Raw genomic sequence first — 26,712 nt, 5'->3', positions numbered from 1 at the left:
GTTACTGCGCGTGGGCTCTCTCTGGTTGCAGCAAGCGGGGGCTGCTCTTTGCTGTGGTGTACAGGCTTCTCACTGTGGTGGCTTCTCTTGTTGCAGAGCACAGGCTCTATGTGCCCAGGCTTCAGTAGTTGTGGCACGTGGGCTCAGTAGTTGTGGTGCACGGGCTTAGTTGCTCCATGGCATGTGGGATCTTCCCAGACCAGGGCTCGAACCCGTGTCCCCTGCACTGGCAGGCGGATTCCTAACCACTGCGCCACCAGGGAAGCCCCAGGCTTTCTACTTTTAATGACAATTTTTTTATTTTTGAATGTTTCCCAGTTCTGGTTGTTTTTTTCCCATTGTGCTTTTTGACTGTTACTTCTGAAGTGTTTGTGCTCCCTCAAAAGAGGTAATTAAAAGTATAACTTACACTATGATGCATATATGGACAAAAAATGGAAATGTTTCTTATTAAAGGGTGGGAATCTTATTATTTTGGATATTTTTCTAGATCTGTTATCATTCTAATGCTAATGTCCAATAATTTTTAGAAAATATAAGAGCAGTATAGGAATACAAAATTTTGGTTATTAAAACTCTCTTTAGTTAAACCTTGGGCCTTAAATAAAGAAAGGGCATGGCTTCTGACTTTGGCTGTCATACTTGTTTATATGCACATCCTGTGCATGTACTTTACCTGTCTGTGTCTATCCCTTATTTGTAAAATAATTCCAACCTCACCACTCACACGATTGGTGTGAGAATCCTGAGAGAATGTACTAGAAAACACTTGTCAACATTTGAAGTCATATATAAAAATGAAGTCCTATTAATACAAACCCTTTCAGTCTTTCTTCCATGAGTTTTAGTTCTTCACTTCTAGATTCTGATTCTTCTTCCAATTGCTTGACCAGGCTTTCAACTTGTTCCTCCTTTTGCTGTAATTTATCTAGCTCATCCAGTGCTTGCTTTAATTCTCCCTCAAAGAGATTCCTCTCTTTAACCATTTCCTCTTGAAAAGAACATAGCTTCTGTTGAAGACTAGAAGATAATTCCTGCATCCAAATAGAAAACCATCAAAATAATTTGAAAGCTTTTGAAAATTTAATAAATAATTAAATTAAATTGAATGATTTGTGAGGTTTTACTGAGGGCAAAAAAGAAGTACAGATGATGAAGTATGGACACTAAATTCAAGAGCCTCCAGGAAACTTGAAAAATAGAGAGATATCATATTTATTTTATCATGGATTATATCCTACACTTTGTTAACATTATGGTAAATGCTATTTCAGTCTTTTTTCCTACGCAACACACACACAGACACGTGCGCGCACGCGCGCGCGCACACACACACACACTTAGAAAACCAAAATCATATTCTACAACTGACTTTTATCATTTTTCTCATGATTTATATAAAAAGAGTACTATGATTTCAATGTTATATAAAATATTTTAATGTTATATAACATGAGTAAATATGAATAAATAAATACAAATAAATCACTTGTGAAAAAATTTTAACATTACAAATAAAATGAAAATTGCCTACTTGTATTCTAACCTTAGTTTTCCCATTCCAGAGATAACCACTAGTTTGGTATTCTATGCCTTATGGTCTTTTTCTATATATTTATATACTTAAAGTGTAAATGATATATACTGTGTATGCAAAGGTCATTTAAAATATCATAAAAATAGCAGTTGAGATCTTTTCAAGTCAATATATACAGATCTACTTAATTCCTTTGTTGTTGCAGATTGACCAATGATACAAAATTTCATGTGCATGTGAATGCCTGCTTGCCCAACTCTCACCAATGTGTCATATTAGTAAATGTTTTAATATGTGCCAATCTTGTAAGTGACAAAAACAAATTATTTCTATTTCTTGGATTACTACTAAGGTAGCGCATCTTCTCGTGTTTACAGACTACCTGAATTTCTTTTTTTTTTTTAATTTTAAAATTTTTTTGGCTGCACCATGCAGCTTGTGTGATCCTAGTTCCCAGACCAGGGATCGAACCTGGGCCCCCTGCAGTGGAAGCATGGAGTCCTAATCACTGGACCGCCAGGGAAGTCCCGAAGCTATCTGAATTTCTACTTCTAAGAATTATTTATTTCCATCCTATGCCTATTTTTTTTTTTTTTTAGTGAATTGTCCTTTTTTCCTCATTGATATGTAAAGTGTTCTTTATGTAATCTGCATTTTAAATAACTGTCAGTTTCCTTTCTTGTCTAATTAGACACTCTTTTACCATAGAACTGTAAATGCCGATGTAGTAATCTAACACAAGAATGTGCTGAAAAATTTTTTTAAACAATTTCCTTATTTTGCTTCAACTGCTCCTTGAATTTTTTCACATTATGAATAACGCTGTGGTGAACAGCAGTTAAATACGTGGCATAGGCACGATTATTTCCTCAGGATAAGATTCTAGAAGTAGAATTGCTGGATCAAAGGACATATACAATTTAAAGGTTTTCTGATATACAGGGAAATGTATTACCTAAAAGAAGCACTAGCGTTTTAAAATATTGTAGTAAACTACCTTTTCTTGTTGCAGAAGTGAATCAATTTGCAACACTTTTTGTTGTAGCTCTTCATGTTCTTGTTGTTTAAGAACAGACCTCTCTTTTAAGTTTCGTATCTCAGAGTTTAGATTTTCATCCTGTTCTCTGTCCCTATTGATGAGGTCTTCTAGAAAAGGGAAAACATTAACAATGCTGTAATTAGATACTAATATTAACTTTGAGAAATCCAGATTCCCATAATATTCCACTATACTGCTTTGTAGCATGTTACAGAGATCAAGTATTTCCAAAGGGGGGAAAAATAACTCTGAAGTTGGTATGATTACTATATATAAAATAGTATGTATATTATATAATAAAACCCCCAAACCTAGTTCTATGTATCTACCAATTTTAAATGGCCACCCAATGGGGAAGTCAAGAACTGCACAACCATATATATTTCAATCAAGACAAGAAATAGATTGAAATAAGCAGACAACAAATATCATAAAAGACAAAAATTCCCAAACATAGAACAAAATTTTTGTTGTTTATATAATTATTTTAGAAAGATGTTATAACATAGCAGTACTTTTAAAAAATATCATCGGTAGTACTTATCTAAAGAAAGTAGTACTATAAACAGTGGAATACCTTTTTCTTTTTCAAGCAGCTGGCATTTAGCATTCATGTCTTCCACTTGTTTAGACAATATAGCAACATTTTCCTCCAGAGACTGCTTAAGGCTTAAAACTTCATGATTCTTCTCTTTCAGATTTTCTTCTAACTGGGCAATATCTAGCTTGTATTTTTCCACTTGATCTGATGCACAACTGCATTAAAACAAATTATGTTGAAGAGCACATCTATTTAAGCATAGGGAACATTAAATGAAAAGAGATGAAAATGATGTATTCATCACAGTTCAACAAAATAAAGTCCAATTTAAAACTACTCTTCATATTACCTTATTTCTTCGATGTATTCTAAAAGTTTTTCTGTTTCAGATTTTTCATCAATCTTTTCTTTCTCTATTGAAATACTAAAAAAAATTGCACATATTAATATACACAATAATCACGCATAATGCTTACTCTGTACCAGATACTGTTATCTCAGGTAGGCTGACTCCGGAGTCCAAACTCCTAACCATTCACTTATGTGACCCCTCAAGTTGACAATTTAATATATGCAAATAGGAGGCTCAAGTTTTTTACTTTTAAGTAAGAAAGCTTTCCAAATATATTCTGACAAAAGGGTTATGATGATGAGAGTCATCCTCTGCAACACTCCAAGTGTAACAGAAATCATCTTTTCTGTAGCTTTCCTAGCTTCCCCACCCCCCACACATACAAAATAACATTTTGTGTGCCACAAAGCCTTTGTTCCAGGCTGCCTTATATTCAATTACTTATGTGTTTACCTCCTCCAAACACCACAATTTGAGAAACGGGCGAGCGACCAACAGACACCTTACACAAGGATATATACGAATGGTCAATAAGCACATAAAAAGATGCTCGACATTAATAACAACAAATTAAAATCACAAATGAGGGACTTCCCTGGTGGTGCAGTGGTTAAGAATCCACCTGCCAATGCAGGGGACATGGGTTCGAGCCCTGGTCCGGGAAGATCCCACATGCCACGGAGCAACTAAGCCCATGCGCCACAACTACTGAGCTCACGCGCCACAACTACTGAAGCCCGTGCGCCTAGAGCCTGTGCTCTGCAACAGAGAAGCCACCGCAATGAGAAGCCCGTGCACTGCTATGAAGAGTAGCCCCCGCTCACCGCAACTAGAGGAAAGCCTACACACAGAAACGAAGACCCAATGCAGCTAAGAATAAATAAATTAAAATAAATAAATAAAATCACAAATGAGATACTACTTCACATCCACTAGAAAGGCCGAAATCAAATAGATGACAACATCAAATGTTGATGAAAATATGGAACAGATGAAACTATCACACATTGTTAGGCGGGAGTGTAAAACAGCAAAACCACTTTGAGTGTTTTAAAAAACGTTATATGTATACAACCCTATGACACAGAAATTCCACTCCTAGATATTTACTCAGAGAAATAAAAGCCTGTGTCTACAAAAAGGCATATATAGTTGACTTATTGATAATAGTCAAAAACTGGAAACCCAAGTATTGATCAATAGGAGAATAATAAACAAATGGAGGTATATTCATATAATGGAATACTACTCAGAAGTGAAAGGAGCAAATTATAATACACCCAACAGTACGGCTGAATCTCAAAAAATTATCTTAAACAAAAGAAGCCACATATACACACATATGCATGCATGTGGTAATAAATGTCTCCAAAAAGGGCAAACTAATTTATGATGATAGAAGTCAGAAAGTGGTTGCAGGGGTACGGGGGCAGCCATGGGGGAGGAACAGGGGAGCAGGAAGGAGCAAGAAGGAACTTTCCGAAGGGATGGCCACACTGTCTACCTTATTTGGGTGGTGGTTATACAGGTGTATACAATTGTCAAAAGTCACTAAACTGAATACTTATGATCTGTGCATTTTACTGTATACGAATTACAGCTGAGTAATAAAAAGAAGGCTAGGATTGTGCATTCATCACAGCTCCCTATACCAATACTTCTCAGTTTTGGTCTCACTACAACCTCCGTAAGATTATGTTGTTAGAAAGACCATGAGTCTTTCCTCATTACTGATACAGAAGACATACAAAAGTAATACATTCATACATCTTTCAGCATAAAACGTTTGGGAATGATTAGGGCTCAACTGTCACTTAGGAAGAGAAATAGGGCAAGTAGAGGCAGGCAATGAGGTAAGTATGAAGGGAAGGTTAAAGTCTCAGTAAACAATAACTAGCCGAGAAAGGTAAATCAAAAATTGGTTACACACACACACACACACACAAATTGGTTATACAAAGGAATCTCTTTCCTTTTAGTCACTCACATCTTCCCCTCAAGTTGTGTTATTTTCTCCTGAGACTCTTCGAGATTCTTCTGGGTAACCTGCAGCTTCACCTCCATGCCTTCTTGTTTAGCCATCATGCTCTACACAACAGAAATATCTGTTTTAGGAAATGAGAACTTGTTCAGATCCCCCGCTCCAGACACAGCAAACTTACCAAAGGTATCACTCACCCTCATCTTTATTTCTCTTTTGTTTCGAAGTTTCATCACCTCAAGGCTTAGAATTCTCAAATTCTTCTGGTTACTATCATCAGAAAACTAAGTACAACGAACATAAAAAATCGAGAAATATTTTCTATTAAGTCCTGTAAAAAAAATCACTTAAATATTGATTATCTATTATTGGGACTGTTACTTGCCTACAACATACTCTGGTAGAGAAAAGAGCCAGGATTACTGGTTTTACACTACTACTGTTCTTGTCTCTCCTTTTCCTTCATGTGACTTTCTGGTCTACTTTTGAAATCAGCTTCAGTGGTCGTTTATCTGTATATGCTAGAAATTCCACTGTGTGGCTCTAAGACAAGCTTCTTGGAGAGAATTTCGTAAAGTGTGTTTGCTTAACAAAATGCATCTGCATTGTTTGGTCTACTTTGAAATATGCAGACTATAGGGTTCATCGCAGGCCTAATAAATCAGAATCTCCCTGAGTGGGGCCTAGGAATCTGCTCCCTTCCCCGTGCTTAATTCGTATGCATTCTTACTCCCTTTGTAATCAAAGAGCTCCGCACATGACAGGCCCTGAATAAATGACTCTTATTAAGCTGAAGAGTGATTTACAGCTTCCTTCTACTTCTGTAAAAAAGCAAGACGACCATGTTAAGTCCTTTAAGATCATTATTATATTAATATTGATAAATACAATTTATCTATTGAACACATTTAGTCCACACAATTATTCATTTCCCACTATATTTCCAAAAGGATTTGAGATGGAAGCTTGCTATTATGCTATTATTTCTTTCAGAGAAAGATCTTTAAAGATACTTCTAGATGTAAATTCTGCAACATTTATTAGTGGCCTTATTTATTGGGGGTGATTTTGAAGAAGGCGAGAAAGTGTCAGACATTAAAACAAAAAGTAAACTTTTTTGTTTATAACCTCTTATGTGCCAGGCACCAAAATAAAAAAGATGCAATAATAATTCCTACTGGAAGCAGCTTAATATTTAAAGTACATTTAGTGAAGGAAAATGACTAAACTAGGCCTAAAATTCCCAAACAGCTATATGAGAAAAAAAACATGTTTATTATTTATTCAATTGTAAATATTATCATGAGGTTCAAATACCTTAGATTTTAGTAGCTCATTGGTCCTGGTTAATTCAATAAGCTGTTTTTCCAGTGAAGCATTACTTGCAGAGAGAGATGTTTTTTCCCTGACGGCAGCATTTAGTTTTGCTTCCATCTTCTCCAACTCAGCTTCCAGATCCTGGATCCGCTTGTCTTGAGCACCACGTTCCTGCACAAGAACACGAATCTGGACAGAAACAAGGTGATAAATGAATAATTCACTGATTACTGCCAACATAATCACTAAATGCTACTGATAATCAAAATATTAAAGTTCTAGACAAACTTCTGATTGTGACATGATGCTCTTAGATATTCTTAGCTGTTTAAGCAATCATATTTATTTTATCACACATCTTGAAAAACTGTAAGCATTTTAAGAACAGAGGATTTGAACTGTCATAAACTTCTAGGTGTAATTAAACTGTTTATTCACTTTTAAGGATTTCTACCTATAAAAAGTCTTCTTTACTCTAGTTCTAATTATAGGAAGTCAAATTATAGCTTGAAATGCTAAATATCTTTTTCATTTCTGGGAAAGCAGAACTGGGCTTCTGAGTAGGATATGGTAGGCATCAGCAAGCCATCATTCCTGCTGCAATTATTAGGTAAAAACCAAAACCTAAATCAAAAACACATACTTGTCAACAAAAAATGTGGAAGCCAGAAGACAATGAAATGTTTAAAAATGTATGCAGAAAATCTGCCAATCAAAAATTCTATTCCCAATGAAATATCCTTTAAAAATATGAAGGTGACATACAGATGTTTTCAGAGGGGAAAAAAAAAAGGCTGAGAGTATTTGTCAACAGTAGAACTGCATAAGGAATTCTAAAGGAAGTTCTTCAGGCTGAAGGAAAATGATCCCAGGTGTTTGTAAGATATGCACTTTAAGGACATAGATTGACAATAAAGGGATCGGAAAAGATTTACCATGTAAACATTAAACAAAAGAAAGCTGATATGGCTATGCTAATATCATAAAAAGTAGACTTTAAGGCAAAAAATATTACTAGGAATAAAGAATTTTACGGGTAAAAGATTATTTCAAGAGGAAGATATAATCTTAAATTTGTTGTGCACAACAAAGTAATATCATAACTTCAAGATATACAAAGCAAAAACTGACAGAATTAAAAAGATAAATAGACTAATCCCCAGAGCTACAAATTTAAAAATACCTTTCTCAGTGACTGATAGAGTAAACAGACAAAAATATCAGTAGAGATAAAGATCTGAAGAAAACTGTTAAACAACTTGAACTAATTGTCATATATAGACCACTATAACCAACAAGTGCATGTACATTCTTTTCTAGTTCACATAAAACATTTACCCAAATAGACTGTTAGCTGGGTATAAAAGTATCAAGAAAGCACAGCTGCATTAAATCACATGAAAAGTATTTTCTACCCCCATTGGCTTTGTATTCATACTAATCTCAGTATTCTAAGCCAATTGCTTTAACTAAAAATATATCAAGCACCACTTATATATACAGCTGTGAACTAGATGCTAGGGACTGAATGAGCTTTAAGATTCCCTACTATAAGATTCTTTATGCCTACATTATTGGTTTAAAACCAATGTTGATAGCACATCATAAAACAGAAAAAAGGATGCTGAGATTATCTACATCACACTTTTTTCAGTTAAAGAAACTTAAGCTCCAAAAAAGGACTGTAAACTCAAAAGACCAAGCAGATAATATAAATAAGAGAGCCAGGCGAGGACTGACTGAGCAAATGTGGGGTCTAAAGAAGGCAACGGATGCGGAAACTGTGCTATCAGATCTTCTAATTTTGCAAAAGAAGTCAGAAATCTGAATTTGTTTTGCATGATATTTTACTTTTAAATATTGATAATTAATTCAAATTAATCAAACGAACAACAAATACTGTGGGGCTTAAATAAAATAGAGCTGTATTTGTCAAAAATTTCTATTCTAAAAGATTAAGTAACAGATACAAATTACCAGTTCTAATCCTGGCACTGTCACTCACTCACCAGCTATCTCATAGACACTCGGAGACACTCAGTTATTATATATCTAAGTATTAACTCCTACATCATAGGCATGCATCCTCAATAAAATGATAGCCAGTATTACTAAAATAAATACAAAAAGGATCAGAGCAACAAGGGCAGAGATTTGCAAAGTTATTTTGACATATTCTGGATCTTAAGCCAACATTTAACTGTAATCAATAGTAAGTTTTAATACGTCAAAAGAATATGTCTAGGGGACTTCCCTGGCGGTCCAGTGGTTAACACTCCACGCTTCCAATGCAGGGGGCACAGGTTTGATCCCTGGTTGGGGAACTAAGATCCCACATGGTGTGTGGTGTGGCCAAAAAATATAAATAAATAAATAAGTAGAAAATTCTTATTAAAAAAAAGAATATGTCTACTAGAAAGAGTTGCTCAGTAATGGAAACACAGAAAAAAGACTGCCAGAAAAGCAAAGCTGGCAGTGATCAGCCTTGCCCTGCTTAGGGAAGTAGGCAGGTTTTTTAGGTCAGCTTTGCTCAGTAGAGATTTCTGCTACGATGGAAATGCACTGTGCAGTATGGTAGCCACTTACCACTAGTGCCTACTGAGCAGGTGAAATGTGACTAGTGGAACTGAAGAACTGAATTCTTAATTTTATTTAAATAGAGACGTGGTAAATGGCTACTATATTGGATAGTACAGGCAGTAGGTCATTTTATCCTTGAGGAAGGCATATACCTATAGTGCAGAGATGCAGTAAGTTAGCACAACTCCATCACAATTCAAATAACCTGCTAGGATTTCATGCTCACCAAGTTTTCTAGCTAGTTACTGTCTGAACACATAGATTACTATATAGGAAGAGTGTATGCTATGAGTAGAGGTTAATATTTGATCCACATATAGTTGTAATAAACTAACATATTGATTTTAGTTATCCGTTTTTCATGAAGTAGATTACCTTGAATCCATCCCTTACTAAGCTAACAAATTGCATACCACATTGACAACCACGCTCTAAAATATGGTATCCAAGCCAAGGATTGGTTACCCTGTAGGTACTGGCCTGGATGGTACATATGCCTCACTATATGACTCCTCAAATAGCAACAGAATCCTTGTCTCTTAACTATGTGTAACTCTTTTTCCATTATATTGCACTTACTTTTCAGTAAGTTGAAAGTACTGCTTACCTCTTTTACCAACATCTTCAAATCTTTTTCATTCTTTTGAGATTCTTTCTATTTGAAAATCAAAGAACAGAGACAATCAAATTTAAGTGCCACAAATACCATAGCCAAATTTGATTTTTAGGTATCAGAAAAGATTAAGGGTTCCAAACATTTCACTGACTCTATAAAATATTTTGTAGGTGACTTACCTAGCAAATGAAGGAAAAGGTTCTTCAAATCTTAAAATATTTCAGGCTTGAACATTTTTTACCCCAATAGATGAGGCTTTTGCTAACAAGTCCACTGAAAAGAACAGGTCCTCTTTTCTAATGTTAAACAGCAATACATTTTAAATACTTAAGTATGCTATCTCAGAAAAAAAAAAAGACTCTTAAAAAGAGAAATCAGGGCTTCCCTGGTGGCGCAGTGGTTGAGAGTCCGCCTGCTGATGCAGGGGACACAGGTTCGTGCCCCGGTCCAGGAAGATCCCACATGCCGCGGAGCGGCTGGGCCTGTGAGCCATGGCCGCTGAGCCTGCGTGTCCGGAGCCTGTGCCCCGCAACAGGAGAGGCCACAACAGTGAGAGGCCCGCATACCGCACAAAAAAAAAGAAAGAAAGCAACTTAAACTTAGATCCCAAATATGAGAAAAAACTACAAGTGCAAAAACATAAAGAAAAACTGAAATAATACAAACTGATTCTAATCTACTCATTGCCTTTATTCTCAATAAGATGTATTTTTACGTATCTTTTTATATCCAATAGCCTTTCTGAGATAACGGCCCAAAACAGAATATCTATCTTTTCCATCTAAAGATGGAAGAAAAGTCATAAACACCTTGAACAAAATGTGTTTCATATATTTCTAAGTTGGGGAAGGGCCACCAGTCTCATGTTTATTAATTTCACACGTGATAGCATTTTCTATCAAGGAAGGCCTATTATGTAGGAGTTTTACACAAACTTGTTTGTAATTTAGTTTTAAATTTCAGAACTGTTTCTCTAAGAAATTCAAGTCAAGAAATTTACATCAATTTCCAAGAAAAGGGTATCTGTATCAGTGCTGCCCATAAAAATATAATGCAAGCTATGTACATATTTTCAAATTTTCTAGTAGCCATATTTAAAAGGTAAAATATTTAATAATACATTTTACTTTAACCAAGATATCAAAAATATTATTTCAACATGTCATTAGTATAAAATTATTAACAAGGTATTTTATATTTTTGGTACTAGGTCTTCAAAATTTGCTGTATATTTTACACTTACAGCACGTCTCAACTCAGATGCTAAATTTTCATTAGAAATAGCTATCTATATTTAGATTTCACAAAATATACAGATGAAAAGGTAGATTCACATACCCAAGTTATTCCAAAAACATTTAAGTTTTATAACAACAGAATCAAGTATCAGTTTTTAACTACCCATTAATTAAAATTAAATAATACTAAAAATTCAATTCTTCACTTTCAAGTGCTCAGTAGCCACACGTGGCTGATCACTTCCATATTGGACAACAGCTCTTTTTTTTATAGAACAAGAGACTTAGGTAATCGCCATATTAATGAACAAGAATAAGCTTAACTTATAGCTTTGATTTCCCAACTCTGAATCTTTTCACATTAAAATACCAAGTTGTGCAACTCCTTAAGGAAGAACAACTTGCTTTATGAACTAATGGAAACCGTAATAGTAGGCTATTGCACAAGCTATAACATGAAGTTATTAAGAATTTAATCTCCTACCACTCCTTGGCAGTTTCTGAGTACTAGACCTCTTTTAGGCATTAGAATGTTTTTTCCTTTTTGTTTGCCAATATTTACTCTTCCGCCAAAACAAATAAACAAACAAAACCAGAACAACTCAAATTATGGTAACTAACAAATCAAAGCATTGCATAATTTTTAAAGGCTTTCTAAGTATTATAAAATTTACCCAGCTATAGAAATGACTGAGAAGTGGAGACCATTTTGTAACTTTGAACTAAGGGCACATTTAAACACAATATATTTAGTAATGACACAGGCAGGTATGTAAAGCTTGCTGGAGTTCCAATGATAATGTTTTACTAATTTACAGATTTACCAATAACCTTAATTTATACACTTAACCCATTCTAGTCAAATACAGTACCTTTCAGAAATATTTTCATATTACAGTTTATAAACCAGCTAGAATATAAGAGCTCCTTACCTTTAATCCCGAAGTCTTAACTTTTCTTGCTGAAGCAGGCAAGGTAGTATCTTTGTCAACATTAAGATTTTGTTGAGATTCTGCTATAAAACAAATTGTACAGATCATGGTTTGTGCTTACATATTTGAACCACAGACAAAACACAATTCCCAAATTTCTTATAGCAATATAAAGTTATTCTTTTCTTGATTGTACATTTTCAAATAATTAGTTGCACAATATTTTTTACACATCTCTTTCCTAATTTTCCTAATATTCTTTGTAATATTCTCCAACAGAGAGTTAAAGTAACCGAAAAGGAAAACTACATATCTATGGCATCTTGCTTAATTTTCCTGGTTATACAACAGTGTAATGATGAAAGTGTTATTCTGAAGTTGACCTTTTTGTAAATCTATCAATTAAGAAAAATTAAATATAGGTGTAGCTTCACATTTTTAGAAATACTACAGCATCTTTAAATTTAAATACTGTTTTCTTAACTTCAAAATTTACAAGATCATATAACCATTATTTTATTTTGGGATCAATTACCTTTTTGTGTTTTAAACCTTTGTGACTTCCGAAAGGATACTGGTCCTTTTAATACTTCTGAAGTTTTAACATCATAAGCACCTGGAGATGGTGCACATCCTAGAGGAAACATAAAATATTAAAATCTCATCTAATGTGACTTATGATCTTAAGTTAAAAGCATGTCTTACAAATATTATATGATATTTATATGTGGAATCTAAAAATTAATACAAATGAATCTATATGCAAAGCAGACACAGACTCACAGACATGGGAAACAAACTTATGGATACCAAAGGGGAGCAAGGGGGGAGGGACAAATTAAGTGTATCGGATTAACACATACAAACTACTACACATAAAACAGATAAGCAACAAGGATCTCCTGTGTAGCACAGGGAATTATATTCAATGTCTTATAATAACCTATAATAGAAAATAATCTGAAAAAAATATAATTGAATCACTTTGCTGTACACCTGAAACTAACACAATATTTTAAATCAATTATACTTCAGTTAAAAAAAAGTCATAGTAAAGTAATATAAATGTAAAAATACTATTAATAAATTGCTTCTTTTTCTAATTAAAAAAAATGATATAAATGAACTTATTTACAAAACAGAAACAGACTCACAGATTTCGAAAACAAAGTTATGGTTACCAAAAGGGAAATATGGGGAGGAGGGATAAATTAGGAGCTTGGGATTAACATATACACACATACATATCTATATAAAATAGATAACCAACAAGACCTACTGTATAGCACATGGAACTCTGCTCAATATTCTGTAATAACCTATATGGGAAAAGAATCTAAAAAAGAATGAATATATGTGTATGTATAACTGAATCACTATGCTGTACACCTGAAACTAACACAACACTGTAAATCAACTATACTCCAATAAAATTTTTTTTAAAAGTTTCCTTTATTTTCAAATGTAAAAATAGCACCCATTTGATATTAGGCTTCTCTGTGAAGAATAATAAATATCATTATCTTCCCAAATGACCTTTACTTCAATTGGGTCAAAGGAACACAGACAACCGAGCAAAACAACAGACAGTTTTGGGATGAAAATTGTGTCAGAACAAGCAATACAGCTTTGTTATTAAGGACTGAATATAAGAAATAAAATATTTGGAATCAACTCTACTCAGAGAGATTCACTGAGGAAACCATCAGCAGATTTTAGAAATGAAGCTACTAAAAATGTCTAGCCCTCAAGATTTAGCTTGGAATAAAAATTTAGTGACGATCTAGCTCTGTCTAGTATCAATACACCAGAAAATTTATAAAGCCATGTTATGCAAAGTACAAACTACTATGCTAGACTATATTTCTATGTTTCAGCAATTTATACTGTATAACCTCATGTAACTGGAGTCCCAAATCGAAGGCATTTCAGAGGGCTTATGCAAAGCTGACTTGAGATCCGGCTCTTGCTTACTTTAGATCTCAGCCTGGAGGTCGCCTCTTCCAGTTTTCTCCAAATCCTCAAATCAAGCTAGAAACCTCCATTCCACAGCAGCCTACGCATATTGTTACTATCATAGAACTTCTTGCAGTTTTGTAATGGGTTATAATAATGTACTTATCCATCTCCCACCTTAGACAAAACTGCTTGAAGTTAGGGACAGTCTCAATCATGTCCCTTTCCTCAGTATTTAGCTCAGGGTTGAGTTTGGCAGTGCGGCAAAGAAAACAGAAAGTTACTTGGGATGTGGGATTGGGAATAGAGTTTTGTATAGTAATCAGCTAGATCGATGTTCAAATCCAGCTTTGCCTGCCAATCAATAGATAATACCATATGCCAGGTACTTTGCAGTCATAAGGAGAAGATGATAAATAAGAACATTATACTCTCTCCTTTTCCAGTCTAGCTTTAAGACCCCTGGAAAGTTATTTCTATTTGAGACTGATTCTTCATTCACAAAACAGTAGCTACCTCATACTTTGGTTGTTAGGATTTCTGGAGTAATACGAGAAATCACTACAGTCACACACACACACACACACACACAGCATCAAATAGATGGTAACTTATTACTCTTGAAACTGTGAGCCTGAAATTTTGTGTAACTGGCAAAAGCAGTTTAATCTATTATAAAGCAAGCAAACAAACAAATCTCCTTAAAAGACACACTGCTGACAGAACTTAGAGTAGGTTCTTTGAATGTCTGGAAAATTATATGGTTCTTGAGTCTTCTAATTAAAAAATATGCTTGTGCTGATCCATTTGCCCCCTTGGCCTTCCTTTGTGAGCAGAGGTCTTTTCCATTTGCATTTTAGCTAATAGAAATTAAGGTGTAATGAGTGACTGTTAAAACTGTACATTATAAAGGATAAATCATGAGCTTTGATATTAAGCTGTCACTTACAGGCTGCTCAGTACAGTTACAAAACCCCTTAGTGTCCTTAGCTGTAAAATGAGGACAATATCAGTACCTGCGTCACCTGGCTGTTGGCAAGAATAAACCAGATCTAGTAGGGAAGACCTTAGCATAGTCCCTGCATCCAGTTAGTAGCCACTAAATGATGAAGGCCTTACCAACCACACGGAAGGCATCATGGTTATTGTGCTTTTGCACCGCAGTGGTTAGGAGCACAGGATGGGTTCGTGGAGGCCTGGTTTCAAGCCCCAGTTCTGACAGTTTGGATTGTGTAACATTTAGCAAATAGTCTCCATCTCTTTATCAATAAAATAATGAACAATAGGGATTTGGGGGAATTAAAATAGAATAATCTATGTAAAGACTTAGTGTGGTGCCTGGGGTACTGTCAAAATTAGCTCCCATTACTTCATCTATAGTGTTTTCACTAAGTGCTACTGCCATAATTTTACACCCATAAACTGCCTTTACCAATCTTCCTTCTTTTACGCCTGAATGGGATATCCAAAAGAAATCCACAAGTTCAAACCAAAAGCAATAGTAAATAAATAAATAAATATATATATATATTTTTAACAGTGAGGCCTTCGGACTTGACCAACAAATAGCTATCAATGCTTCCTAATTCCTATTCCCTTCCCTCTGCTTTAGTTTCTCCACAGCACTGTTTATTGGCTGCATTCTCCAATTGAATGTAAGCTTCATGGAGCAGGGATTTTGCTTCGCTCGCTGTTGTAACCTTATCATTCTGAATAGTGCTTGGCATGTAGTAAAACCTTAGCATGTGTTTCAGGAAAATGAATCAATTAAGTGAGCCCCATCCCAGCCCTAAAAATCGCCTTCTATTTGCCTCTGATGAAGGGAATCAAGAGGGGCAAGGGGCGTGAGAGCTTCTTCTGTCCCCCAGATCCTTTCCCCGTACGCACCAGAAGGGTCATTGAATCGTTTCAGGGGCGCCTTAGAAAAGGACATGCTGACGACCCGCCGCACAAAACCGAAGGCTTCTAGGGTGCTCCTCGGCAACTTCCTGCGGCTTGTTAGGCCCTATTCGCTTCAAATTCAAATCTCCCCGCTTATTCCCCTCCCACCCAACTTTAACCAATCGGAAAGCCAAAGCCTTGGACACACCAATCCAGGACGGGAACATCCATAGAGCATGCGTACTCGGTTCTAGCAGCGTCCAATTAGGTGATCTGTTTAGGCTACCATCCAATAGGAGACTATTACTGTCTCCTCTCGCCCCGCGCCCTCCCCACGGGCCCAACCCCTGCTGGCGTTACTCAATTTTAACTAAGCACCGGCAGCATTTGCGCAAGCGCAGTTCACATCAAAGAATTTTCAGTCGCTTTTGACGTCATGTTGGCGGCAGTGTAATGAATTCTGACTTTACTGGTTCCAGCTGTCTCCCGTCGTTCCTTGGAGGTAAACTTTTCCGGATTTCAGTTCGTTAAACCTGGGTTCTGCCAGCGTCCTAAATGGCCTCTGAAAGGGAAAAACGAACACGAGCGGAGACTTCAGGTTACATTCCTGCGCATGTGCAGTGACCCGAGCGGAGAAGCCGGGGCGTGGCTCGAACGCGGATATTCCGTGCGTGCGCTCAGATCGCTCGGTGCCACCGCGGCCGAGAGGCGACTGGAGTATGTCAGCCCCGTTTGAGGAGCGCAGTGGGGTGGTTCCGTGCGCAACACCGTGGGGCCAGTGGTACCAGACCTTGGAGGAGGTGTTCATTGAAGTTCAGGTGCCGCCAGGCACTCGCGCCCAGGATATTCAGTGCGGCCTGCAGAGCCGGCATGTGGCGCTGGCCGTGGGGGGCCGCGAGATACTCAAGGTAGCGGCAGGTTGGGGCTTGTGCTCAGTTTCTTCCCGGCCCCCTCAAATCTCTGAGTGCTAGAGTTCATAGTTTCCTTGGAGACTGGTCTGCGGAGACCCCACCCTCAGGGCCAGTCCTGAGTTGAGGTGGGAATTTGAGTACGCCACTTTTCCGGGCTTTGTTTCTAAGCCAAATGAAGCTGTTTCTTTTGTTCCTCTGCGGGTCTTCAGCTGAGAACTGCTTAACTAGATCGTTGAAGGAACAAATACTTATGGTACCTATACTTTCCTCTAGGCACTGATCTCGGTGCTAGTAGGACAGCGGTGAACGAGCCAGGTAATGTTCCCGCACTCAAGAGAGGTTATGCTCTTGTAGGGAGTCATAATTAAACTAATAAATATTTAGGCAGTTATAGGAAAATAAAGATGAAAATAAAGGATAAAGATGTCAGGACGAGGATTCGAAGGTGATGTCAGGTGATTTATTTTCTCATCTGAAATTAGAAAAATTCTCATTTGTGGAGTGGTTAAGCAGTGTCAAGAGGTTGTGAAGAAAATAATATCCCTTTTATTCTCATCAGTACCCTTTGGATCTGGTACCGATTATTTCCTTGTTAAAATTTATAGTTAAATTCAGTTAAGTTGAAGTTAGATTTCTTTCTCAGATTAGATGCCCAAGATATTTGATGGCAGTGTTGTGTAATGGTCAAGGGATACTACTTGGTAAGATGCCTGGCTTTGTCATTTTTCCAGTTGTGTAACCTTGGGCAAGAGATTATTCATTGTTTAAGCCTTCATCCACAAAGTGGAGTAATTATAGTACCTTTCTCAGGATTGTTTTCAGCATAGCATGGTGAGTGAAGAGCTTGGAGTAAGTAGTGACTGGTATGTAATAAGCTCACACTACGTGTTAGTTATTATTATTTTATAGGAAAGTGTTTTGAGTGCCTCAGAGAAAAGGAAGATTCATGTGAAAGACATTGATTTATGTCAGCTTGGATCTTGATGACCTTTCTGAATAATTGTGCAATTTTGTGGGGTTTACTGAACGGTGATTTAATATTACACTTCAAATTTACTTTAGTAAATTTAGTTAATTTGCAGTAGCTTAGGGAATTTAGCAATAACTCTTAACTCTAGGATTTTAGACAAGTAGGATTTTTTTCCACTGGTATTGACATGAAAAGAATGTGTTTTCTTTTTTTAATGTGACATTTTAATTTCATTTCCTACAACAAATCAAAATGGATTTTAGCAGATGCATTCTCTTTTAAACTTATATTTTGGTTAGTTCTTTCTTAAAACGAGTTTCTGAAAAGTCAGTGACAACTCATCTGACCTCAGATGTACAGTATGTGCTTTAAATTTTTTTTAATGCTACATTGCCCTACAAAGAGATTGAACCACTTTTATTTTTTTATTTATTTTATTTTTCTTAACATCTTTATTCCAGTATAATTGCTTTACAATGGTGTGTTAGTTTCTGCTTTATAACAAAGTGAATCAGCTACACATATACATATATCCCCATATCTCCTCCCTCTTGCGGCCCCGTCCCACCCTCCTTATCCCACCCCTCTAGGTGGTCACAAAGCACTGAGCTGATCTCCCTGTGCTGTACGGCTGCTTCCCACTAGCTGTCTATTTTACATTTGGTAGTTTATATATGTCCATGCCACTCTCTCACTTCGTCCCAGCTTACCCTTCCCCCTCCCCGTGTCCTCAGGTCCATTCTCTACGTCTGTACCTTTATTCCTGTCCTGCCCCTAGGTTCCTCGGAACCTTTTTTTTTTGTTTTAAGATTCCATATATATGTGTTAGCATACGGTATTTGTTTTTCTTTTTCTGCCTTACTTCACTCTGTATGACAGACTCTAGGTCCGTCCACTTCACTACAAGTAACTCAATTTTGTTTCTTTTTATGGCTGAGTAATATTCCATTGTATATATGTGCCACATCTTCTTTATCCATTCGTCAATGGACACTTAGGTTGCTTCCATATCCTGGCTATTGTATATAGAGCTGCAGTGAACACTGTGGTACATGACTCTTTTTGAATTACAGTTTTCTCAGGGTATATGCCCAGTAGTGGGACTGCTGGGTTGTATGGTAGTTCTGTTTTTAGTTTTTTAAAAGTTTGTTTTAAAAGACATCATTTCTTCTTAATATCCACAGGAGAGCTCTTCTTGTAGTTTATTATAGTTGCTAAAGTTAAAGCATTTCACATATTAACTTCACGTTTGGCCAATCAGTGATCAGTAGTATTTCTTCATCCTCTAAAAATTAAGGAGCCCTGATCTTTCTGTAGAGAGCCCTGTGTTCTTTGTCGTAGTATATATTCCGTAGCGTAAACTAGGTTCTTCACTCGCTAGGAGGGAACTTAGGGTTGAGCACCTATCAGTGTGTTGAAATGGTATAAAATTTGATCTCCCTACTCTAAACAATTTAAGTAATTATATGTGGATTAGATGGGAAGTAAGGTAAGTCTTAAATCATGAAAACTTTATGAAAATGAATGGAATTTCTTTATTTTTAGTACTCATACGTTTATTTTTCAGGGCAAACTCTTTGATTCTACAATAGCTGATGAGGGAACATGGACTCTGGGTAAGGGTAATCTATTATATTTCTTAGAATCTTTTTAAAAATTAATTTTGTCTTGGAAATTAGTATGTTTATCCCTGCTGTAGATTTGCAGCTTTGGAAGATATAGTAAAAGAAATGTATTGAAAACAATTGTATGTCAAGATTCCCTAATGATTTTTGAAAATACAAATTAATGATTAACTCTGATTTCTTTGTGATTTTTGTTTGTTTGTTTAGAGGATCGAAAAATGGTCCGTATTGTTCTTACAAAGACAAAGAGAGATGCGGCAAATTGTTGGACTTCTCTTCTAGAATCTGGATATGCAGCTGATCCTTGGGTGCAAGACCAAATGCAAAGAAAACTTACATTAGAGAGATTCCAGAAAGAAGTAAGTCAGATGAATGTATGAATATGTGTAGTTAAACATCTTAAACTCATAGAATAATTATTATTTGAAATTAAAACTCAAATGTGGTTTTAAAAAATTACTAAAATTCTTCAAATAAATTTTTTAAGTTAAATGGTTAGAAAAATGACTGGCCTTTCTATATATGGATTTGCATGCCTCAACTAAGAAGTCCTCATGCCACAACTAAGAGCCTGCATGCTGCAACTAAACATGCCGCAACAAAGATGCCAGTGCTGCAACTAAGACCCAGTGCAGCCAAAAAACAAAAAAGTCTTCAGTCTCTTTCCCTACTAATACATACAGATAAAATTCATTAGTTTTAACTGCTTTAGAGTGTTCCCTAGTTTGAGTGTATCGTTATTATTTAGCTGTTCCCTCTTTGATGAGATTTAGATTTCTCTGTGTCTATTTCAAACAGTTTGTACTTTCATCTCTGAAAATATTCAAATTTTCCTTTAAGATAGGTATATGGGAGAATTATTACTGGATCAAACCACTGTTAAAGTTTTGATGGATAATTTCATCTATATGATAGTGTTTCCCAAACGTATGTCTCTGGCCTGGACTTTTCTCCTGAATGTTGGACTTGCATATCCAGCTGCCTATTTAACATCTTCACTTTTCTGTCTAATAGACATGTCAAACTCAACATGTCCAATGTGAACTCCCTAATATCCCTCCCGCATTTGTCCTACCTATGGCCTTCTCATCTCACGTGATGGAAACTGGTTCAGATCAAAAAAATCTGGGGAATCATCCTCCATTCCTCTCTCTCTCACACCCTCTCCAATTGTCAGCAAACCTTACTGGCATGGCCTTCTAGATATATTCAGGATTTGACCACCAAGTCTACTACCACTCTCACCTGGACCACCTCTAACGTCTTGCCTGACCTTTTAATTGTTCTCTTTACCTCTACCCTTGCCAAGCTACCGTCTTCTGAAAATAGCAGTTAGAGCAGTCCTTTTAAAATGCATGTCAGATTATATGACTTCTCAGAACTCTTTCACTCAAGTAGAAGACAAAGTCTTTTATAAGGCCCTAATTGGTCTGGTCCTCCATGGTGTCTCTGACCTCCTCTCCTACTACTGCCCCCCTCATTCATTCTGCTCTAGCCATACTGGCCTTTTTGCTGTTCATTAAACATGCCTGGCCTTTTGACTGCAATGGTCTTCTCCCAAAGCTTAGCTAATTTCTTTACTGTTTTCAAGTCATTTCTCAATGAAGCATACTTGATCATTCTATTTAAATACTCTAATCTCCTCATTTTCCTTACTTGCCCTACTTTTCTTCTTTCTTTTTTTATCCTATACTATAGCACTTACAAACTTTTAACACACTAGATCATGGGGTTGGCAGACTATGGTCACTGGTCAAATCCAGCCCACTGCCTGTTTTTGAAGCAAAGTTTTACTGGAACACAGCTGTGCTTATTTGTTTGTGTATTGTCTTTCATATAGCCACAGCAGAATTAAGTAGTTATGACAGAGACTATATGACCTTCAAAGCCTAAAGTATCTACTACCTGGCTCTTTACAGAAAAGCTTGCTGACCCCTGCTCTAGGTAATTTAGGGTTTATTATTTGTCTCCTCCTGTTAGAATGTAATCTCCACCAGAACATGGATCTTTGTCTATTTTGTTCATTCTTAAATTCCACATGCCTCTCATGGTGTCTTCTGAACAGTAGGAAATCAATAGATGTTTGTTGAATAAATGAAATGCCTCTAAAAATACTGAAGGCTGAGGTAGTACTTACTCCATGAGATTGTCGTGAGGACTGAGTATTTTAAAATATATATAGCTCTTAGAACCCTGCCTGGCATGTAATAAGCTCTCAAAAAATGCTAATTATTAAAAATCTGTTGATACACTGATGGTAAAGTATATGTTTGCCCATACACTTGTCAACATTGTAATATGCATATTGATCTTCTAAATATTTGTAAATATGAAAGTTGGGAAAGTACCTCATAGTTTTATGTTCCACTTTGGTGATTACAGTGAGGTTTGATATCTTTTCACATGTTTATTGTCCATTTAGATTTCCTTTTTTGTCAATTGCTGGTTTATATCTTTTTACCATTTTCCTTTTGGGTTACTTATATTTTTCCTTATAAGTTTTATAATTGTTTTTTCCATATTTTTCAGAATCCTGGTTTTGACTTCAGTGGAGCAGAAATCTCAGGAAACTACAGTAAAGGTGGACCAGATTTCTCAAATCTTGAGAAATAACTGCCATCTTCTTGCTGCATTTTGTGGATCCTAGCAGATTTGCCAGCTTAATAAAACGAACAGATGATGTGGTGGAAGAAAAATGGGAATGTCTGCAGTTAACAAATTGCAAAATATATTTAAATATGGTTCTAAAAATTGCATTCAAATATGAGTTACATAGGAAACATCTTAAATACTGTAGGAACTATTCTGTTGATATACGGTAACTTTTTTTTTGGACTTGTTTTTGCTCAGCATGAAGTTTTATATGCTGCATTTTACTAATTTCATATTTAACCTGTATTTTTAATACAAAAATCTTTAGGGTATAGATCATGTGAAATGACAGGGTACCATCGGGGAAAATTAAGTTTTTCTTTCAATAAGTGTGATGCAGGAATAATGTTCAATAAACTTTTCTAAATAGGAATTGTGTACCCCTTTGTCTAAGTGTACCAGTTCATACAAGGAAAATGTATTACTGGAAAAAAATTTTCAGAAAGGAGAAAACAATCCATAGATATATTCTAAGTTAATTTTAAGAGTTACTGAAAATTTCTGAATTCCTTGAGAGATGCCTTTAAGTCAAGAAATTGAAAAATAGTTTAAAACCTATCAATAAGAATAGATTAGTGCAAAAGAGAATTAGTGCAGAAGTGAATATGGTTATTGGGTGAATCCTTTGTTAGTGACAAATACAAATTATAGTCAATGGTTATAAGTCAGTGACATCATTTTGATCTCCAGTGATCCAGACATATAGGTAAGAATTGTCTTGAAGTTTTACTTCATCCTTTTTATGTCCTTTCTAATTTTAAATATTTTAAAGAGTCTTAAATGTATTGAAAAGTTACAAGTAAAGAACACAGAATTGTTTTCTCCCTGACTCTTCAGGTTTGTGTGTAAGTTGATAACTTGATTCCCCATCACCTCTGAGTACCTAAGTGTGTATTTCCTTCGAAGGACATGCTGCTACATAGCTACAATACAATCATTAAAATCAGGGAAGTAGCATTGACACATTATGACCACCTAATCCTTGGACCTTCATTCCATTCAAGTTTACTTATTATCCCAGTAATGTTCTTTATAGCAAAAGGGTCCAGTCACAATCATGCCTTGCCTTTATTTTATTTTTTTTGCCGTGCCACATGGCTTGTGGGATCTTAGTTCCCTGATCAGGGATTGAACTTGGGCCGCCGTCAGTGAAAATGTGCTAGGTCCTAACCACTGGACTGCTAGGGAATTCCCCATGCCTTGCCTTTAATATCAGGGTCTTTAGTCTGCTTCAAACTGGAACAAGTCTTCATTTTAACCTTGACTTTTACAGCCTTGGCTCTTTTGAAGATTACAGGCTAGTTTTGTACACCTCTGTCATTGTGAATCTTGTTTGATATTTCTTCATGATTAGAATCAGGTTATGAATCTTTGACAGGATTGTTGCAGGAGTGTTGCTGTGTTCTTTCTGTATCCTAAGTTATTGGTTTCAATTTGTCCTTTTTCTGATAGTGTTTACTGTTGGCCTGCCATATGTGTGGGTTTCAAATTCTCAGATTCAACCAACCAAGGATAGAAAATAGTAAAAAAAAAAAAAAAAGGTCCAGAAACTTCCAAAAAGCGAAACTTGAATTTGCCTTGCAACAGGCAACTAGTTACATGGCACTTACGTTGTTTACAACTATTTACATAGTATTAGGTATTATAAGTAATCTAGAGATGATTTAAAGTATTGTGGGATGGATGTGGTAGGTTATATGCAAATACTATGTCATATTATTGAGCATCTGGATTTTGGTGTCCGAGGGGGATGCTGGAACAAATACCCTGTGGATACTGAGGGACAACTGTACTTAGATCACTGATTAAGTGGTGTCTGTCAGTCTTCTCCACTATAAAGCTATTCTTTTCATGTTTATGGTTAGGTATTTTGTGTGATGTAGTTTCAAAAGTACCACCTTGTTTCTCATCAAACTTTAAATTTATCTATATATACTCATGATTTCCACTTTATTCATTGGGTTAAAATCTATTATTCCCATTACTTTGATCCTCAAAATTTTTTCTGGATTCGGCCAGTGGAAGGTCATTGTAGGTGGCTTCTATGCCCTTTTGACATGTCCCCATGATTATTTAAGCAACTTCTTATTCTCTGGCATAAGATATACCAGACTTATTATTGCTTTCCCTACCCTAGCACAAGAATCAGCCATTTTTCCCAGGAGCCCTGGTTCTCTAGTGAAGAATGGTATTTAGAAGCCAGGTTCTATGTGTTAGTGAGTAGTTGCTGTTGGTGTGTGTCTATTATGCATACATTTACATCTAGATTTTTATATTTATGTATATATTGAAAACCATGAGTTCACACTTAAACTTTCATTTCTGATCCCATGGGGTTCATTTTTGCTCTCTCCCTTTGTACAGAACTCCTTTCAACAGTGAGATACCTGATCCCTATTATCCTTAATATAGTTGGTTCACTATTCTAGGTCATCTTCCCATGCGAATACCTTTCTCACTGCTCAGGCTCCAAAACCCTATGCCAAGCAGAGATAACCCGCCTCACCTACTTGGATCCTAATGCCCCACTCTGGGCCGCTGCAGCCCAACCACACCCTTCGGCAAGATACCTATGATATTCATTTTACCCAATAACTTTAGGAGTGAGTTGTTGGGGAAGAGGCGTTTTTCCTTTAATTGGCTTATCTATGTGACATTAAAATTTTTTAATATTTTGAATAAACATACAGTAAAATCAACTTTGTTTGTAGTTCTGTGAATTTTAACTTATGTAAAGATATGTGTAAAACCTCCAAAATCAGGAAATTGACTGGTTCAGTCAGCCCAAAACTCCTTCATGCTTTCTCTTTATAGTTACACCCTACTCCTAGCCTCAAACCCTGGAGCCCACTGATTTAGTCTCTGCCTCAATATTTTTTTTTCAAGATCTTCATTTAAATAGAATCATATATAATCTTTTAAAAACACAGCTTTGAGATAATTCACATACCATACATTTTACTCATTTAAAGTGTATAATTCAGTGGTTTTTAGGATAGTCACATTAAGTTCAACCATCACCATCGTCAACTTTAATTTTCATCATCACCTCAGAAAAAAACCCCACCAAATCCATACTTTTTAACTATCACCCCACCCAACCACGCACAGACACCCAACCCCCTGAAGCAACCAATAATTTACGTTCCATCACGTAGATTTCTCTGTTCTGGATATTTCATGTACCTGGAATCATAGTGTGGTCTTTTGTTTCTGGTTTCTTTGACTTAGCATAATGTTTTAGAAGTTCATCCACGTTCTAGTATGTGTCAGTGCTTCATTCTTTTTGGCTGGCTAAATAATGCTCCATTTATGACTACCACATATTTATCCATTTGCCAGTTGATGGACACCTGGGAAGTTTCCACCTTTTGGCTACTGTGAATAATTCTGCTATAAACATTCAAGTACAAATTTTTGTGTGCATCTGTATTTTAATTTCTTACCTAAGAGTGGAATTTCAAGTTTTATGGAAACTAATTATTTGAGGAACTGCTAGATTGTTTTGCAAAGTGGCTACACCATTTTACATTCCCATCAGCAGTATATGAGAGTTCCAGTTTCTCCACATCTTTGCTAACATGTGTTATGTGACTTTTGGATCCTAGCTATCCTGGGAATATGGAATTGTATCACATTGTGGTTTTGATTTACGTTTCTCTGATTGCTAATTATGTTGAGCATCTTTTCTTGTACTTATTGACCATTTGTGTATCTTCCTTGGAGAAATGTCTATTCAGATCCTTTGCCCATTTTTTAATGGGTTATCTGCCTTTTTATTATTGAGACGTGAGAGTTCTTTATATATTCTGCACAAAAGTCCTTTATCAGATATGTGATTTGCATATATTTTCTCCTTTTATATATGTTTTTTTCACTTTCTTGATGGTGACTTTTGAAGCATGAATGTTAATTTTGATCAAGTTTAATTCATCATACTTTTGGTGTCACGTCTAAGAATTTTGTAATCCCAGGTTATGAGGACTTTTTTCCAATGTTTTCTTCTAAAGTTTTATCATTTTATCTTTTACATTTAGATCTGTGACCTATTTTATTTTTTGTAAGAGCTGTGAAATATAGGTTGTTTATTTTTTTGCATATGGATGTCTAGTTTCAAAATCATTTGTTGGAAAGGGTATTCATTCTCCATTAAATTGTTTTTGCACTTTTCTCAAAAATCAATTGCTATTTATATGGGTCTGTTTTTGGTCTCAGTATTCTGTTCCATTGATCTGTGTGTCTTTCCCTTCACCAATACCACACTGCCTTGACAATTGTAGCTTTAAAGCAAGTCTTAAAATTGGGTAGCGTGATACCTTCAACTTATTTCTTCGGAATTGTTTTGACTGTGTTTTCTTTGCCTTTCTGTGTGAAGTTTAGAATCAGCTAGTCTGTATAACAAAAAGTCCTGTTGGAGTTTCCACTGGAATAACATGTCTTCTGATCCATTAACATGGGGCATCTTCATTTAGCACCTCTTTGATATAGATCATCAGCATTTATGGTTTTCAGCTTATAGAACCTGTACATCTGTTGTTAGATTTATTCCTAAGTGTTCATTTTCTGGAGCTGTTGTAAATGATT

General features: G+C 35.9%; 2 protein-coding genes across 2 annotated transcripts in view; one reads left to right on the top strand and one right to left on the bottom strand.

Moving 5' to 3' along the window:
- Positions 1 to 16,022, bottom strand: part of HMMR (hyaluronan mediated motility receptor) — a gene marked incomplete at both ends in the record, with an annotated part of 43,869 nt that extends 27,847 nt beyond the window's left edge. The window contains 11 exons of the mRNA XM_082651359.1: positions 820 to 1,034; positions 2,535 to 2,683; positions 3,154 to 3,332; positions 3,467 to 3,541; positions 5,457 to 5,557; positions 5,648 to 5,734; positions 6,768 to 6,956; positions 9,955 to 10,002; positions 12,134 to 12,216; positions 12,669 to 12,767; positions 15,977 to 16,022. Coding sequence (XP_082507485.1) covers positions 820 to 1,034; positions 2,535 to 2,683; positions 3,154 to 3,332; positions 3,467 to 3,541; positions 5,457 to 5,557; positions 5,648 to 5,734; positions 6,768 to 6,956; positions 9,955 to 10,002; positions 12,134 to 12,216; positions 12,669 to 12,767; positions 15,977 to 16,022 — 1,271 coding nt within the window. The remainder of the gene's footprint in view (positions 1 to 819; positions 1,035 to 2,534; positions 2,684 to 3,153; positions 3,333 to 3,466; positions 3,542 to 5,456; positions 5,558 to 5,647; positions 5,735 to 6,767; positions 6,957 to 9,954; positions 10,003 to 12,133; positions 12,217 to 12,668; positions 12,768 to 15,976) is intronic.
- Positions 16,023 to 16,585: 563 nt separating this feature from the next.
- Positions 16,586 to 22,963, top strand: NUDCD2 (NudC domain containing 2). Its single transcript, XM_082650172.1, has 4 exons — positions 16,586 to 16,878; positions 19,419 to 19,467; positions 19,684 to 19,835; positions 22,006 to 22,963. The coding sequence occupies exons 1-4, from the start codon at positions 16,690 to 16,692 to the stop codon at positions 22,087 to 22,089; spliced, it is 474 nt and encodes a 157-aa protein (XP_082506298.1). The 5' UTR covers positions 16,586 to 16,689; the 3' UTR covers positions 22,090 to 22,963.
- The last annotated feature ends 3,749 nt before the right edge of the window (positions 22,964 to 26,712 follow it).

Source organism: Grampus griseus (genome assembly GCF_964374135.1).
Source record: "Grampus griseus genome assembly, chromosome: 3".
Classification (NCBI taxonomy): Eukaryota; Metazoa; Chordata; class Mammalia; order Artiodactyla; family Delphinidae; genus Grampus; species Grampus griseus.
Note: the sequence above shows the minus strand (reverse complement) of the source record. Positions and strands in the feature narration are given on the sequence as shown.

Coding starts and splice junctions, on each gene's coding strand:
- NUDCD2 (XM_082650172.1), top strand. CDS start 16,690: ATGTCAGCCCCGTTTGAGGAGCGCAGTGGGGTGGTTCCGTGCGCAACA. Junction 19,468..19,683: donor TGAGGGAACATGGACTCTGG/GTAAGGGTAATC, acceptor TTGTTTGTTTAG/AGGATCGAAAAATGGTCCGT. Junction 19,836..22,005: donor TAGAGAGATTCCAGAAAGAA/GTAAGTCAGATG, acceptor CATATTTTTCAG/AATCCTGGTTTTGACTTCAG.